This window comes from Sorex fumeus, unplaced genomic scaffold, assembly GCF_029834395.1.
Source record: "Sorex fumeus unplaced genomic scaffold, SorFum_2.1 ptg000098l, whole genome shotgun sequence".
Lineage (NCBI taxonomy): Eukaryota > Metazoa > Chordata > Mammalia > Eulipotyphla > Soricidae > Sorex > Sorex fumeus.
In genome coordinates this window covers 30,729,859-30,747,799 of record NW_026606155.1, presented here as the reverse complement: position 1 = coordinate 30,747,799, position 17,941 = coordinate 30,729,859, and the positions used below count along the sequence as shown (strand labels likewise).

At 52.9% G+C, this 17,941-nt stretch overlaps 1 protein-coding gene across 1 annotated transcript in view; it reads right to left on the bottom strand.

Annotated features, from left to right (window-relative positions):
* SPTB (spectrin beta, erythrocytic) overlaps nt 1-17,941 on the bottom strand; it is a 66,970-nt gene that overhangs the window by 26,504 nt on the left and 22,525 nt on the right. The window contains exons 8-18 of the mRNA XM_056133989.1: nt 16,557-16,744; nt 14,481-14,598; nt 13,165-13,323; nt 11,739-12,041; nt 10,998-11,148; nt 9,596-10,466; nt 8,165-8,302; nt 3,094-3,850; nt 2,434-2,636; nt 2,246-2,336; nt 376-522 (exon numbers count right to left, since the gene is read on the bottom strand). Coding sequence (XP_055989964.1) covers nt 376-522; nt 2,246-2,336; nt 2,434-2,636; nt 3,094-3,850; nt 8,165-8,302; nt 9,596-10,466; nt 10,998-11,148; nt 11,739-12,041; nt 13,165-13,323; nt 14,481-14,598; nt 16,557-16,744 — 3,126 coding nt within the window. The remainder of the gene's footprint in view (nt 1-375; nt 523-2,245; nt 2,337-2,433; nt 2,637-3,093; nt 3,851-8,164; nt 8,303-9,595; nt 10,467-10,997; nt 11,149-11,738; nt 12,042-13,164; nt 13,324-14,480; nt 14,599-16,556; nt 16,745-17,941) is intronic.

Sequence of the window (17,941 nt, the reverse complement as noted above, 5' to 3'; positions counted from 1 at the left end):
TGAGGTCAGGAATACCACCCCCTGCCATTCTGCCCACTGAGATGGTGAGGTCTGGGGGATGCCCTGAGCCCCTCTGCCCATCTCACATATTATCCTCCTTCTGGCAAGTAAGAGTGAGCAAACCGAGAGACCCACGCAGCCGAGAGGCCCAGGCAGCTGCAGCCCTAATCTGGAGGTTCCCCCATGCCCGAGACTCCCCCAGAATCAGGGCCCCCCAGAGGCAGCACCGATTCTAACCAAGGACGTCAGTGCTCTGATGCTTTTACCACTGAGCTGAGAAACTCTTTATCTCCCTCCGAGCTGCACCTTCCCCAGCAGCTTTCCCCAGTGAAGCCCCTCAGCCCGGCAGTGCCCGGCAGCAGGAGCTTGACTCACCGCGTCGATGCTCTCCAGCCAGCCCTGGTGGGAAGCCAGCTCGGCCACAAAGGCCTGGTGCTTCAGCCATTTGTTGTGAAGGTTCCGCGCCTCATCATAGGAGACGTCCTGGGAGGTGAGCAGCTTGTCGTTGATCCAGAGTGTGAGCTGTGGGCAGAAGCGGGTACGATCAACCCTGTGTGTCCAGAGCCCCCGGGCACCTCTGGCCACAGGAGCAGGTCAAGGAAGGCGAGATAGCAGTCTTACCCCTTAACTTACAGAACCCCCAGTCCCAGCACAGGCCTATGGGTTAGCCTGGTTTCCAGGCTGAAACTCCAGCGTGTGTGCTGACGGAGGCACAGGTTGTGACTCTTGTGTATTTCCAGCTTGCAAGTTGTTAGGACCTTCTGGGGTATTTACTGGATAGATAAAATACGTCCACCCTCCCCCCATCCTGGCCATCATTAGAGAGATTTTCATAATTATAGAGGTCTTGTAAACTGAGAAAAAAGTCGATCAGAAAAGAAGAAAAGAAGGACTGCAACAAGATGCCCCTATTTCAAAGCTGTCTTACACCCCAACAAGCCCGACTGGTGTCAAGAGCACTGTCACTGTCACTGTTCTCCCTTGTTCATGGATTTTGCTTGAGCGGGCATAGAAACGTCTCCATTGTGAGACTTGTTGTTACTGTGTTTGGCATATCAAATACGTCACGGGAAGCTTGCCAGGCTTTGCTGTGCAGGCAAGATACGCTTGATAGCTTGCTGGGCTCTCTGAGAGGGGCGGAAGAATCAAACCCAGGTTGTCTGCGTGCAAGGCAAATGCCCTACCCACTGTGCTATCTCTCCAGCTCACCTGTCAAGAGCACAGGTGAATAAAAACAGAAGCAGTCTGGGAAAACAGGAAAGGGAGATGAGGGTGAGTGCAAGGAAGGTGTCAGGGAAAGTCCCGCTTCAGAGAGTGCTGGGATAGAAGGGTTCAGGGTGCAGGGGAAAGGCCTGCACAGCTGGCTCCAGGCTGAAGGTGTCTGGACAGTTGTGTTCCAACCTGGAGGCTTGCTGAAAGAGCTCTCTCTCCCCCGAGGGTTCTGACTTAGCCGAGTGGGGCTTAAGAGTCTGCACCGGAAGTGGGCCAGCACCAGCTCCTCCGTGCTCAGGGTGAGTGCAAAACAGAAATGCTCAAAAGTGCAGTTTTGTTATCTAATCGCTTTTTTTTTTTTTTGCTTTTTTGGGTCACACCCAGCGATGCTCAGGGGTTACTCCTGGCTCATGCACTCAGGAATCACTCCTGGCGGTGCACAGGGGACCATATGGGATGCTGGGAATCGAATCTGTGTTGGCCATGTTGGCTGTGTGCAAGGCAAACGCCCTACCCACTGTGCTATCGCTCCAGCCCCATTATCTAATCACTTTTGATCCTAGAACTGAATGAACAGTTATGGCTTTTTTTCTACATTAAAATTAAAAAAATTTAAAAATATAAATATTAAAAAATATATTAAAAAAAACACAGAAAGAAAGTAATGTTGAAAAGTATCACCCAGTGCAGGAGACCACAGCAGAGCACTGAGCCAGACATGGGCCCTGCTCAGCGCAAGGCTCACGTACTCTCGAAAGGGTCCCCATAAGGGGCCTGGGGACTGTTAGCACCACAGTCTTAGGAAACCCTATCTAAGACTATACAAATTGAAAGGTGATGCATGCCTTAGATTTGGGGGGGTGGGGTGGGGTAGAAAAAGGAGGGAACTGGGGAACTGAAGATAGGAGAGAAAGACCCAGAGTCCCTCATGCATGCCCCACACCCCAGTGTCCTGGGAACCCCACCCCAGATGTACTGCTGCTGTGAAGCAGCCACGCCCCTCCTCCCAGCCTCCCCCCAGGGCTGTTCTTACCTCCTGGCAGTTCTGCAGGAAGTTCTGGAGCTCCAGGTTGTCTCTCAGAAGAGCAGAGGCGTCCTGGGCCTTCTCATTGTTTTTCATGTATCTGGAAGAGAAGCCGGAAATGCAGCCAACCCTGGGCGGTGCCCACCTCCCCACGTGGCACCCCTGGTTCCAGCCAGGGTCCTGGTCACGGGGCGTACCTGTCCTCAATCAGCTGCACCTTCTCCTTGATCTTGTCTGCGTAGAGATTGCCCTCAGCGACTAGCTTGTTTCCAGAGTCCACAGGACTCAAGACCTTGTCCCGGTTATTCTTCATGGACAATAAGAAGTCCTCAAACTTCCTGATCCCGGCCTCAGCAGCTTCCAGGGAGTCGGGGGGCTCCAAGTGAGCCAGAGTGTATTCCTGTCGAGGCAAGTTTCCATCCCAGAAATGAAGCCCAGCTGGGCTGGGGGCACCATATACATATCCAGACTGTCTACAGGACAAACGGCGCCCCCTAGCTCTGTGTAAGAAAGAGGCTCGCTGGAAATAATGATAGTGGGAAGGTGCACCGATGGTAGGATTGGTGTTGGAATACTAAATGTAATAAATCATGAACAACTTTATAAAAACAAATAAAAAAGAAAGAGGCTCCCCAGGCCTTGAAACCACCATTCTGAGGCACCCAATGACAAGCATTCCTAAAGTCCTTATCCTGGGGCAAATTGAGGCAGTTTGGGATGCAGAGAAAACTGTGCCCTCTTCATTAGTACCTGGACAGCATCCGAAAAAGCATCACTGGGTCCCGGAGTACACAGACTCACCTGTGCTGGAGCCCTGAGGCCCTTCACCGTCCCCAGCCCTGAATGCCTCCCCTTACCTGGTTGCTGAGGATGGCTTCTGCCTGCTTGGCATCTTTCTGGAACTCCTGGAAGCCGAGGCATTGGGCGAGGGAGCGGCCGCGGCTCTCCCACATTCGCTGCAGGGCATCCCAGCCAGTGTCTAGGCCTTCCAGCCGCTGACCCAAGAGCAGATACTCTGGGTCGGTCTGGCCATGGATCACCTTCTCCCCAGAGGCCTTCACATTCTCGTAGCTCCCCTGGTGCCCGTCAATCTCCTCCTTGATGGCCGCATGCTGCTGCAGGAGCTGCTCGGCCTCAGGGAGAGACTCGGGCATGTCCTCAGAGGCCACGGCCTTCTGCGCCATGGAGAGCCACCCCTGGAAGTCATCTAGATTCTGCAGGAAGGCCTGCAACTGGCTGGCTTCGCCCAGCGAGGCCTCCTGGCCACGCAAGGCTTGCTGCAGGCCCTGCCACAGCTCCTCCACGTACGCCTGCCGCCGCCCGATGTCCTCCTTCAGCTCGGGGTGGGACTGCATTAGTCGCTGTGACTCCCGCTCCAGGGCACCCACGCGGGCCTGGATGGCGGCCACGTCTCGTTCCAGCCCGGACAACTTCCGCTGGATGGCAATGACACCTGCCAGGTCCCGGCCCAGGTCCTTTGTGGACTCTACCACCTTCGTCTTGTCCTCGATCCACTTGCTGGTCTCTTCACAGTCCACGCAGTAGTTGTGTACCCGGAGGGCCGAGTCCACAGCCTCCCGCTGCTTGGACACCATGGTCTGGAATGCCTGCCACCTGTGAGGGCACAGACACACCCGTGCCCTTCACCCTTCCAGATCACACATTCAAGTCATGGTCATCTATCCCACACCCTGGGGATACCATCATTGATCACAGCCCATTTGCTATTTTGGGAGGTCACATCCAAGTTGTGTTCAGGCATCACTTCTGGCTCTGCTGGGGGGATAATATAAGGCTCTAGGGATGAAATCCACATCAGCCATAGGCAAGACAAGCACCTAATCCTCTGCACTATTGCCCTGGCCCCACAGACAACTTTATACCTAGAATATAGTTTAGGGGGTACCTACTGAATCCTTCTATCACCAAGGGGTGGGCAGAAAAGAAACCCCACCCTGAATCAAGCACATGATATACCAGCTCTATGTAGGGTTAAATTTCAGGCAAACATTCAGTTTCCCTGGAGTTTTCGAATGCTGGAAAGAATCAGAAATGCCAAAGAATGTGTCCAAAGTGTCCAGAGCCTTAAAAAAAGGATGCCTTGGTTCTAAGAGGAAAAGAGGCCTGGCCCCCTGGGCTGAGGCCTCGTGAGAGAGCGGCTGTTTCGCCCGGGTCAGGCCCTGACTTCCTCCATCCCGTCTCCTTCTGAATCACTGTGTGTGATTATATGGCACTGCTGGTGTAGCTCCTGGACACACACCAGTGCCCAGCACAGCACAATAGCCCTGGCACTGCAACAGCAATGAAGGGGGACAGTCTAATGAAGAAGAGGATAGAAAGTGGAGGGGGGAGGGGAACTCATTTGAAGAGCGAACCGAGTGGGGGACTAATTGGCAGAGCGCACACTCTCCCAGGCAGGGCTGCACTGATCCCAGGACATGTGGGGCATCATGGCAGGTGCGCCTCAGCCCTGGCCCAGGCTATCCTGTGCCTCCTCAGACCTGGCTGACCGCTGACCCACTCTCTGCCACTGAGAGACTTAAGCTCACAAGAGGATGCTGACAGCTCATTGGCAGGTTGACCCCTCTTTTCTCAACACACACAACATTCTTTTAGCCTTTGAGAGAATACAGTCGTGACAGCATAGAGTAACTGCAGTATAAAGAAGTGGTTTGCAAATGCCACTGGGGTACAGAGACTGGGGCTGGATACAGGTGTGAGAGGTGGCAAATCAAGTCTGCAGGGACAGCATGTCAGGCAGAATGACTTGAGAGCTATGCAGAGCCACAGAAATTAGTGGCAATATCATGGAGGCCATTTGGGAACTCTTTCCAGGTGGGTCTCAGTGCCCCCACCAAGGGATCCGCTTAAGGATGAGCCCTGAGTCTCACTTGTCTTTGCTTCCTCTGCAGCTGGGGGTGGCGATGGAGGGCCAAAGGACAAGGCAGAGGGCCTGGAGGAATGCACCGTGGCTATTCCCAAGGTGGAACAGCAGCACTGGGAGGTGGGCAGGAAGGACAGAAAAGCAGAGAGAAGAATGCAAACCCAGTGATGACTCAGCTCCACTTTAGACCACAAACTCCCTGAGCTCTGAGGATTCTGTTCCTGCACTCAGAGGAGTGGTGCTGAGGCTAGGAAGTCAGAAGTTAGAAGTTAGGCCCACAGCATTATGAAATTGAAATAACAGCGAGGCTCTTGAGGGCTGGGATACCACCCCCCGCAGATCAACCCAAGGTCATTGGAGAGGGTAGACTGTACCAACAGGCAAGAGATCCCTGGGGGTGGGGGGGTGTTTCTAGGTCTTTTCCTGGCCTCCAGGCATAAGGAGAGATCACAGAGGGAAAAGATTGTTATTTGGCAACATCATCCACTTGCCAAACCCACTCTTCCCTTCCACTTTTTCTCCTGCAGGATGGATGAGATGCTGGCCATTGAAGCCAGTACCAGCCAGCCTGTGCAAGAGGTTCTGACTTGGTCCTGGAGTCCAAGTTACAAGGAAAATGAGTGCCAACTGAAATACTTGGTGTAAGGTCATCACACACTGAGCGAGTGTTTGATTAACTGATCTGTGCTTTGCTAATTAGAAGCGATTTCAGTTTTGCCCCTGTTCACTCATTTATCATGCAATGATCATATGTTGTGTGTAGGCTTTGGGGAAGCTGCAATGAACAAAGCAAAGAGCTCACTCCTGCTTGAGTGGGCAAGGACTTATGTCTATGATCCGTCAAGTGGAGATAGATCAAGAAGGAATAAAGCATTGTAACAGAACAGCGGCGAAGGAGCTGGGGGAGAGATGGTGTACAATACTTTCAAGGGGGTGGTAAGTGACATGTGAGCTGAGACAGGAATAATGTAAGGGGGCAAGTTAAGTGGGCATATGGCAAGAGAATACTCCAAACTGAAGGAAGCTCAGACAATAACGCGCTCGGTGTTGAAAGCACCGAGGGCAGCATAGAAAGACAGAGTCTTCATTTGCTAACATCACAGCAGGAACGGACTTTAGTACATAACAATTATGCAAGATACAATAGAAAGTTCTAAACCAGTTCAAAAGTGGGAAAGAGAGTTTTTCCTCTGGGACTGTTGGGGAGGAGTGGTCCACGGCTGGCCTGAGGGAGAGCTGTGATTTGTGATTGGGACTACGAAGCTGGAGGAGAGTGAGCACTGGCAGAGGAGGAGCAGGCTAGAGAAGGGGCTGGTGGTAAGGTGTGGAATGACCACTCCTTTGTTTTGGAGTCACACCTAAGTGTGCTCATAGGTGACTTGTGGCTTGGTGCTCCTGGCTCCCAGCTGTGTGTAAGGAACCTTGTGACACAGGGGATCAAACCTGGGCCTCCAGCTTGCAGAGACTGCCCTCAATCCACTGAGCTATCCCTCTGCCTTAAGAGTTGGATTTAGAGCCAGTTGTAGGGATAAGTGGTGTTTTTACTTTACCTTTTTCTACTTTCACTTTACTCAGGGGCCCTAAATTCAATCCACAGCACCACATGGGCCCCTGAGCACCACCCCCACCTTTTGGAGTGGTCCTGTTGGCTCTCAAGCACCATCAGCCTGAGGACTGCCTGACCCATGTTTGCCAGGAGTGGCTGACAGTCATTGGCACTGCTGGGTATGGCCCTGTCAAGTTTTTAAATTGAAAAAAGAAAAAAAAAGCATATGTAAAAAGTAATCATGAAGAAGAAGCAGAATAAGTTCTGAACTGGCTAAAGGTCAGAACTAGATCTGAACTAGAATCAGTCTATCAGTATCTGTATGAAAGGAAATAGTTATCCACTTACTATGGTAAGATCATCCTTTCTAATGAAAATGGGATGGGGGACCTGAGATCGGGGAGAGCAGCCCCTGTTCAACTGTTTGTGCAGGGCTCAGACTTCTAGGGTATATGGCTAAGCTCGATGACTATTCAGGTAGCTTTCGACTCTTTTCCCTTCAGGTCTCACGTTCTCTCACCTGAGAAAGGCAAGTACTCTGACCTGACTCACTTGGGCTGGCTGAAAAGCATGGCAGTGTAGAAAGAGCAACCTTCTTAACAACTGCTCATGGAGAGAACAAAGGCGGAGCTGACTAGCTCTTCCCAGCACCGTGGGGCCTCCAGGAGGGCAGCCATCTCCTGCCCAGCACAGACCCCTCTCTGCAGACTGAGACCTGTTGGCCCCAAAGTATCCTGCTCACTCTTGCCTCCCTGAAGGGCCTCCCTTGGAGTCCTGCATGGCGCCAGCCCTTTCCTTCCCTGGTTCCACCTCCCAGAAGGCCTCAGGCAGAGCCCGAGTCAGACCCCAGTGTGGGAAGTGGGGTGGGCCGTGGGCAGGTGCACAACACTCTGCTTTGCTGTATGCAGCCCCAAGACCATGGATCAGGGATACAGAGGTTCGTGCTGTGTCTTGAGAGACCTCAGGGAGCTCGAGGACCATCATCCCTGTACTAAAAGCAACCCCTTCTGCACAGACGCCTCAGGGCTGCTTTTGGTTCCGGCCACAGAGGCTTCCAGCTCATTCTTCCATTCGGGCCAGCCTCGTTATGGATGCTGCATTTTGGCGCAGGCAGGAGATTTTATTTTTATGGATAGCACTTAAGAGCTCTCAGAAAGCAATTTTCCCTGCTGAAGAATGTAGAGGGAGATGTGCTGGGAGTCCCACATGGCCTGATTCTAATTACAGGCGCACTCAGAATGACCCCCCCCCCCCGCCGTGAATAGGACGCCCCCTTCCCAGGCACACAGTGGAGCTCGCCTCCCGGGGCCAATTGCCCGTCCACAGCCTTCCTTCTGGCTGCCAAGTGCCAGCGTCAGAGGGAGACTGAGGCTGGAAAAGATGGGAGCTTTGAGGGTACAAGCATGGCAGGAGTTCTCTGATCCCTCCCCCAAGCCCCCACCCCCACCCCGTGAGGTGTGGGAGGAGATGCCTCCGCCCCGCCCTCCCCCTTGCCCACCTGGTATTCAGGTGGTCCTGGCACTGCTTGACTTCCCCACTGCGTGGGTGACCGCTCTCGACCAGGTTGTTGGCAGCCAGGTTCACGCCGTCGATCTGAGCCATCAGGGTCTTCATCTCCTGGTCTAAGATGTCAAACCTGACAGGAAGGGAAAGCAAGGTTTAGGGGGCAGTGGCAGGGGGTTAGGGGGCAGTGGCAGGCCCTTCCAGTCCAAGGCCACCCTGACCTGGAACGCTCTTGCTTCCTCCTTCTACCTCCCGAATACATAGACCAGGTAAGTGGGCCATGAGGGTGTGGGTATTTGTGACAGGTAGGCTGACACTTCTCTTTTCTGTTTCATGGTTCAATATTATGGATTAGTTTTTCTGAAACCAGTTGTAGGGCTGGTTATTTACATAGAGGCCACCAGCTCAATAGAGGGGCAAAAGGGGCAAAGAAAGAGTGTGTGTGTGTGTGTGTGTATGTGTGTGTGTGTGTGTGCATGCACATGCGTGTGTATTGCTACAGTAAGACCACCTGCCAGGCCTCTGTGGACCTGAATTTGACCACCTGACACCCTGATCTGAAGGATACCCTTGCCTCCTATACATCTCATGCCCTCGCCAGCTGCCTCACTTGTGGGCACAGGCAGAGGCCTGGGGGAGGACTGTGGGTTTTGAAACCCCCATCTGGGAAAGTTCCCAGACTCCTGGGGGGTAGCGGTGGGGCTTTCCTGCACGTCTCCTGGATCTGTGCCTGCTGAGGAAGCTGGGATGCCATACAGATGGAGTTGGGGTGTCCCACTGAGTCTTGCTGGGATCAGAGTTCTGGAAATGAGCCGTGGTCTTGAGGGCCAGCCGCTCACAATCTGGCTCAGGGGGCCCTGGGGGTTCTGTGGGCATGGGCGCTGCGGCAGAGCTGGTGGGTCCAGCTGCCCTTCCTCCCTCCTCCCACAGACATGCTCCCCTTTCCTTGGTGCTCTGTGCTTGGGGTTTCATGTCAAATCTTTTGAGGTAGTTGGAGCTGAAGGGCAGATGAGTATCTGAACTCGGAAGGCCAGGACTGGGGATTCAGCATCATGGTCACATTCAAGCCCGTGACTTCTGAGGCCTGACCTCTGTGTGAAAGGGTGGCCATTCAGCATGGCCCCTGTGACAGAGGGTCAAGAGTGTGGGCATGGGTGGCCCGGAAATTTGGGGCAGGGGCAGCAAGTGGCCTGGAGAGTTTCAGTGGCCAAGGGTGACCCTGACAGTCGGGTGTGGGGGTGCTGGGATGATTCAAAGAGTTGTAGGTCGGGAGCTGATGATCTGGAGAATTGAGGTGGGGGGAAGGAGGTGACTCAGTGATTTGGGGGTGTCAGTGTGACCCAGACAGCCAGAGGGAGCTAGGGGTGGCCCAGAGAGTTCCGGAGGTGCCTGATGTAGGGAGCAGGGGAGGGAGAGCTGCTCTCACCTGTGCTGCACCACCTCCAGGTCCTCCAGCGTGTCCGGGATTTCCATCTGTTCCAGCCACTTCTCCTTCTCGCCCATCCACAGCTCGCAGGCGTCTGTCTCCCCGAACACCGTGTATAGGTCCAGTGCATCCTGCAGCCTCTGCCGGCGAAGGTCTGCCTGAGCTACCACCTGCTGGTAGAGCTCCTGGAGGGCCTGCAGCCGGCTGGTCACATCTGGGGAATCCCGGAATTCTTGAGGGAAGCCCTGCGCCTGTTGTTCTAGATGTTCCATCACCCCTCGGCTCTCCTCCAGCTCCTCCAGGAAGTCCTTGTGCTTCTTCTCCAGGGCCCGTGTGGCCCCTTCGTCCTGCCCAACATCTTCCCCGGACAGCAACTTGTGGGCATCCTGGAGCCAGGCCTTCAGGTCATCTGCGTCACCCTGGAACTGGAAAAAGTTCTCTGCATCCTGGAGGTTCTTCTTTCGAAAGGCGGCCAGCTCCTTCAGCTGGTCCCACTGGGCGGCCACCTCCTTGATTCGGGCTTCGATCTGAGGGTGCCCAAACTGCTTGCGTGAGACCATAGCCTCAGCCTCCTGGAAGATGTGCTCCAGGTGGGTGTCCAGCCCCCGGAGCTCATCCTCAAAGGCCTTGTGCTTGCGCTGCAGGATGAGCACGCTGGTCAGGTCCTTGCCATAATCCAGAGAGGAGTAGATTTGTTCTTTCTCCTTGATCCAGCTCTCAGCCTCGTCCATCTCCCAGAAGAACTTCCAGAGCCGCTTGGACTGCTCCAGCTGGGCCTTGCGCCCTGCTGCCATATTGCTCAGCTCCTCAAAGCACTGCTCTAGGTGACTGACCCGGTCCTGGATCACCTGGGGGTCACAAGGCTGGTACCCTGTGAGATGGGAGGAAGGAAGATCAAGGGATAAGGAAGTGCTTTTGAACAGCTGCAGGCTAGATGCATGATATCTAGAACTCGCCATCTTAGGGGGATGTTGGCAAGGGGGTCCCAGTCATTCTATGGGCAGGGGAAGTTCTTTAGGATGATTTACCACTAAAATTTCAGGAATCAGGGGAATGAAAAGTTGGGTTAGTACTCAGTTGAAAGCACATTATTTTTCAAAAGTCCTGGTCACCAATTTTGAGATGATGCTATGAGGAGCGTCCTGTTGAAGATCTGAAGTCAGACACCCACATGGGTCTAGCAGGGCTATCACTGGAACTGACTGCATATAAAAACCCTCTGATGGCAGAAGGTAGAGCAACTCACTCAGGCTTTGCTCTCCCTCAAACTCCTTTCCCACACCAGTGATGAGTGGGGCAGAATTCTAAAGCTAGGAGGTTTTTCCAGGCTGGAGTGCAGCAGTACTTGCCCAAGGATGGGGCATTTCTTCAGAGCTGCACGCAGAGGCACCTGCGGCCTCACCTTTGCCCTCGGTGAACTGTGCAGTGGCGGCGGTGATGGCCTTCACCTTGTCCCCTTGGATGGCGATGTCAGCCTCCATCAGCTTGTGCTTCTGCAGCAAGTCCTCGACCTCTAGCAAGTGCTTCCCGAATTCGGCAGATAAAAGGTGACCCTGGCATAGAGGAAAGATGGAATAGAAGGGTTGAGGAGACCCCTCTTTCTAGGAGTGGGAGGTAGAGGTACACATGGAAGGGCTGCTGCTGGGCAAGCAGAAGCTCACCACAGGGCTTCCACAGTCCTGCAATGGGACATGTTACAGAACATAAGTCCCACACTCGACGGGCTGCACGAGCCCAGGCCTGGGGCCAGGGATTGGCACTTTGAAAAAGCTCCATGACCAATCTGCAGTGCCAGTCTGCAGTACCAGTCTGCTGCGTCTTCTCAAATGGAGAGAAGACGTCGACTTTGGTTTTTGCTCAGAGGCTACTTCTGGTGCTCAAGGGCCCGGGGATTGAACCCTGGTCTCCTGCATGCCGAGCCTGTGCTCTGGCCCTTTGAATGATCTCTCCAGCCTCCCTGAGATTCTGATTCCTTGGTCACCCCTATTCTGGGAAAGCTGGGCTATAAGCAGAGTCAAATCATGGTTCTGCAGTGTCTGGTTCTCTAGCCTTCTGATTAACAGCCATCCCTTCGAGTCCCTGTGTGGTGGCACTGATGCCACCATAAATGCAGGGCCCTCACCGAGACCTGGGCTGGACCCACCTTGATCTCATCCATCCAGTCAATGCTATGCAGCATGTCCTGGAAGAGCTTCTGCAGTGCCAGAGTCGTCTCGAGCCTCTGGCGCCGGGCCCTCAGCAGCTCCTGCAGGTAATTCCATAGGCGCAGGATGTTGTCCTTGCGGGCTGTGATGCGCTTTTGGTCATGGTAATTCTCCTTCTCCAGCTCCTGGGCCAGGTCCTCCAGGGCCCTCACCCGCTCCTCATAGGCGGCAGTGTCTGTCTCGATGGCCTCGTGCTTCTTCTTGGCAGCTTCCACGGCCGCCAGGTCATACCCGAAGTTGTCCTATTCCATGGGGAGAGAGAAAGGCAGCTCAGGCAGACTGCCCTTGACCGGACCTCCAAGGTGGGAAAGCGGGATCCTCCGGGAAGGATGGGAAGATGGGGCTACTCCTTCCCAGGACTCAGTTCTGCTATCCCTCTCAGCCTCTCAAGGCGGAGTCTTGTTCCAGAGGCCAAATGTCTCAAAAGAACTTTTAGCAGCAGTTGCAGGCTTCACTGACTGTGTTCCACCCAGGGGTAAGGCTAAGGGATAGTAAGAACACTGCCCTTTCATGCCCGCTGGCAGTCAAGGCCCTGTCAGGTGGTGGCAGGAGGGGGCACACAGGAGTTCCACAAAGAGGCTCAGTGGCTGCTACCAGACATAGGCTGACTCCCCTAATGCACCCACAATACCCATTTTCCCCTTTCTGGTGGAGCTGAATTAGATTCTAAGATGCAGGTTGGGAACAGGACATGCTCTTGCGAAGAGTGAGTTCTTGTCAGGCTTCAATGAGTGAAGTGAGTCTCGGGGCTGGAGGCCAGGGCACGAGGGCACAGTCTCTGGGAGTCCCAGCCCACCCTCTGCTCACAGGGCTGCCTCCAAGACCCACAGACTCCCATAGGATCACTTGGGGCCATTTAGGGATTGGGAAACTCTTTTCTAAGAATGGGACTCAACACATCCTAATATGTACTTGCTCAGATGCATTTTTGTTTTGGTCACTTTACTTCTTGCCAGAGACCTCCACGGGTTTCAACCTTAACAAACCTGTGCCAGTTCATTACCATAATTCTGGATCTGTGGTTTTCAAACTTATTACGCCCAAGGACCAACACTGGTGGGGTGACTGGTTGAAAATCACTGGTATGAACACTATGGCTAGAAGGAGATTTTTGGAAGACCACCAAGAAGTTCAGGGACAGGGACTGGTACACAAACCCTAGGCTGAAGAACAGGACCCCAGACCACAGGGCAGGCAGGATCCACTTAGCCCTTGCAGGACACTGGGGATTAAAGTCAAAGCTTCAAGCTTATCCTGGGCACTTCCTAAGCCACCGAACCATCTGACGAACCTCTCTAATGATAATCTTAACCCACCTGCTTGGGGAAGTGTCCCCTCCTGCCACCCCGGTGTGCTGCCTGTTACCTGGGCCACAAGGCGCTGGTTTTCATTAAGCCACGTCTCTCTCATGGCCGCCTTTCTGTCAAAGCGCCGTGCCAACTGCTCCAGCTTCTCCTGTCGAATGAGCTCGTTCCTCAGGGCCAGCTCTCGCCGATATTCTGCTTCCTCCAGGCTTTCCCAGGCCTGTATGAGGGACATGGAGAACTCTTCAGGCACAAGAGAAACCCTGAGAATTGTGCGTGGGGGGTTGACCCCATCCCTATGTTTAAGCACTGAGTGATTTCCAGAATCTGGGCAGAGCCTTGCATCCCCGGGAGGTGGTAGCAGAAGAAAGCTCTTAGCCTTTGCTTTCATGCCTGAGTCAACCAAAGATTTGGGAGGGGGGGGGCATTATTACAACTCCCTGAAGCTTGCCTCTGACTGTGGACTATGGGCTCCATATCATGTTATTTCCCTGGGCAGAAGTAAATTATTTTATTTTTTGCATTTTGGTTCCTGGGTCATATTGGCAGTGCTTGGAGGCTACTTCCAGTTCTGTGCTCAGGGGCTGCTTCCAGCAGTACTTATGGGTCCATGTGGTACCCTGGCTTCCGCATGCAGAGCATATGTTCAGCTTGTTGAGCTCTTTCTATCCCTACCCAGTAAATAATTTTTCATTTTTTTCTTTGGTTTTTGGGCCATACTGGGCAGTGCTCAATGTTTATACTTAATTCTATGGTCAGGGATCACACCTGTGTGCTCAGGGGACCATATGAGGTATCCTGGTCAGTCATGTGCAAGGCAAGTGTTCTAACCACTGTACTTGCTATCTCTCTGGCCTCTGCTCAGTCAATTCTTACTAAGTGGTCACCTCTATTCTACTAGATCTAGATGGTGGTAAGTCTACAACCTTCTAAAACACCATAAAGCAGTGTTTTTCAGCCTTCCTACAAACCACGGTCCCCTCCTGTTTCCTCTCTGTGTCTCCGTTGTCCTACAATTGGCCCACTCGTTTCGTACTGTAGCATACCCTGGGTTCCCAGTTGAGAAAGGCTGCCATTAAATTCTATCCCTTCTGCTACAAGTGATTAACTTTCTACACACAGAGGAATGCAATTCTCTGTAGCTAGCTGGTATCAACTGGCTCTGAAAAGTGGACCTTGGGAGTATGAACGGGGGCAGAAATGATGGGTGGTGGATGGAATCTGCCTTTTCAGAACTAGGTTCAGAGGGGACTGTGAGTGGCCAGCAGGTGTCACTAATAACATCACATATGTGCCCTGAGTTAGACCTGCTTGAGGAGCACTTCTATGCCCTAACCAACCCCCACAGTGGCCGCTGGTGACAGGAAGAAGCTGTACCCTGTTGATGTCAGACACAAGCTTCCCGTCATGGGGTGTGTACACTTTCTGATTGTTGGCTCTCATGCGGGACTGGATGGTAAACAGTAGAACTTCCAGATTCCCCTTCTCCTGAAACCTGCCAGGAACACAGAAGTAGGGAGATTAGTTTAGATGCCCAGAGCCAAACTTTGAGGTCAACATGGAGTCCTGGCATCTGAGTCTGTGGAGCAAAGCATCTTTCCGTACAACCAAAGTAACGAGGATCTCTTCTTAGTTTACTAAGGCAGGCAGTTTCACTTACCTGCTCCAACAGCTGCTGTCCTTCCCAGCTGAGACTAGCAGGGCTGGACCTTTGCAGGACAAATCAACACAAGCTCTAGCATGGTTTTGCTTATCTCTTATTTGCTGACACAGAGGAAAGGTTGATTATTCTGGTAATTTCTGGAGATAACAACTTTTTCTAATCAATGTGGAAAAGTGCTCCCCTGCACTATAAATCATGGTAAAAGTAAATCAGCAGAGCACCTTGTTTGCCTGTCAGGGACTTGCTCCTACCCAGGGTGCACGTGCACATACATTTACAAAACCTCAGGTTCCTCGGCCCATTTTCTGAATGAGTCCTTGGAGTTCTAGAAGCGGCAGCATCTGCATAAGAGCACGCGGCCCTGGAAGTGTCTTTCACTGAGGCCCAAGGATTGATACCTCAGACAAGCATGAAAGGCAGGGTGCTCCTGAACAGGGAGAAAGGCAGGACCCCAGAGGATCTTAGATGGACGCATGGAAATGACTCAGCCACAGGATGGATGGCTGAACCCTGGGTTCAAACTCCAGGTCACTTGGTATTTTCACATCAACAAATACCCAAGTGTCTTCCCACTGCTTGCAACCTCCACCTGTGGAGGGGCTGCAGACTGACTCAGCCCAGCCTGCAGGCCCACCATACATCTAACTGCCTGGGGGGTGTTCTGCTTGTGCTGGGGCCTCTGACACCATCCACACAGCCAGGAGTCTGCAGCCCCATGGAGAGCCTGGCAGAGTGTCAGAGAATCTCCCCTGTCCTGAATTGAGGACTTTAAAAGTGGGTTAGGGTCAGATCAGGAATCAGGTACCTGTTTATAGTACACTCTAGACTCACTGTAATCACACTGTCACTGTCCTCCCATTGTTCATCGATTTGCTCGAGCGGGCCCAGTAACGTCTCCATTGTGAGACTTGTTGTTACTGTGTTTGGCATATAGAATATGTCATGGGTAGCTTGCCAGGCTTTGCCATGTGAGTGAGATACTCTTGGTAGCTTGCCGGGCTCTCAGAGAGGGGTGGAGGAATCGCCCTCGGGGTTGGCCAGGGTTGGCCAGGGTTGGCCAGGCTGACCACATGCAAGGCAAACACCCTACTCTAGACTCAGTGTCTCTTTTTAAGAGTCATGAACAAAGTGTGTCAGAGAGAAAGGTATGAACCAGGCAGTGGAGGGCACCACCAGAAATTGTCCCTCAGGCCTGCTGGACCACCCTGTGTGTGTATGCCCAGGTATGCCCAACAGGCAGGCAAGGTGCTCTGTAGGTGATCAGTAGCAGACAAGGGAGAAGAGGATGTACTTGATGACCAACCAGGTCCCATACAGAGCTTTGGCCTGAGCATTCAGAGGTCACACATAGTGTGGGAAGAACTTACCTTCCAGCACAGTTTCTTTGAAAGAAGAACCCTCAGAGATCTGGGAAAGTACTTTCTGGTGAGGGGTTTGAGGTTACCCAACAGTGCCCGTATGGTCACTGTCAGCTTTGACAGTTTGGGAGCAAGGAGTCAAGGTGGGGACTAAAGTGAGGATAGATAAGAAAACTTTAACCCCTAGCATAATCTCTCTCTTTCTGTGTCTCTGTCTCTCTCTCTGTCTCTCTCTGTCTCTCTCTGTCTCTCTCTGTCTCTCTCTCTCTCTCTCTCTCTCTCTCACACACACACACAGATACACACAGACAAACATACTTCATATGGTCCAGGGCCTGACTGCCTTCTGGAGATGAGTTTCCTACCCCCTGGCCACCCCCTGCCCCCCAAACCCGCCCCATCCCTGCCCACCACCATCAGTGTGGTGCCTACTTGGGTGGCTTCTCCACAGTGCGGTAGGTGCTGAAGGCCTGCAGCTGCTGCTGGACGCCAGCCAGCGAGTTGGCAAACTTGCGGCTGTTCAGGACGCTGATGGTCTGCTCGATCCACGTGAGCAGGTCAGAGGCCAGCCCGCTGTACTTCTCAATCATCTTCTCCGTCTCAATGGCATGGTCAATCACCTAGTAAACCTCATACCAGTTATTTGCTGTGGGTGGAGCACCTGGCCGATGGCTACCCAAGGGGAGTACGGAAAGGGTGCCTTGGTCGGGGGGGTTCCTGCTCCTCTCACCCCTGTCATGGTCTGATTTCCTGTGGCAAAAGACTGGGCTGGTCCCCAATCTTCTAAAACAATGTTTCCAAAAGTGAGTAATAGACCCCCAGGGTGGGCACTGTGACTGATCCTAGACTTGGCAGTAGCCTGGGGTGCAACTGAAGGTCACTTTTCTGCTTGTTGATTTAAAGAAGGTGGATTCCCAGTGGGGATGGAGCCTTAAGTGAGTTGTTATTATTAATAAAATAATAATTAATAATATTAATATTATAGGAATGATAGCACAGCGGTAGGGTGTTTGCCTTGCATGCGGCTGACCCGACCGACCCAGGTTCAATTCCTCCGCCCCTCTCAGAGAGCCCAGCAAGTTACTGGGAGTATCTAGCCCGCATGGCAAAGCCTGGCAAGCTACCCGAGACATATTCGATATGCCAAACACAATAACAAGTCTTACAAGGAGACGTTACTGGGCCCGCTCGAGCAAATTGATGAACAACGGGAGGACAGTGACACTGATTATTATTATTATTATTATTATTATTATTACTATTATTTTCTGAAAAGGGGCAGTAGACCAAATAGGTTTGGGAAGCTCTGCTATAAAAGAGGAGGCATGCTTTGTCAGCTCCCCAGAGGGCTGAGGAATGTCCCTTAGGCTCTGAGAGCTCCTGGGCTCTCTCTTAACTGAGCGGCAGACTCACACAGAGAAACGAGCAGCGGAGCCCACACTGAAAGCAGTAAAAGACCCGACAGGGGAGAGGAACTTGGCACAAGGGGCTGTCCAGGTGGGATGGGTTCGTAGCACACTGTGACAGAGGCCTGAAAACCCAACAAACTAACTGAATTAAGCCTATCTGCTTCCTCCAGGCCCTTCCTGGAACCTGTGTCCACAGACAGAAGATGGCCGAGAGCTACAGGCTTGGTCTTAGAGGACAGAGTATCAACCTGCTTTGGTGTGCTGCCTGGGAGCCCTGGAAAGGTTGGCTGCAGCGGAAGTTGGTGTTGGTGGTGGTGGGGGTGAACTGCAACCCCTCAGAGATGGAGACCCCACAGCAGTGCTCAAGAGACCCTCCAGGGTGGGCTAGGACTCTGGACTCCCACCTAT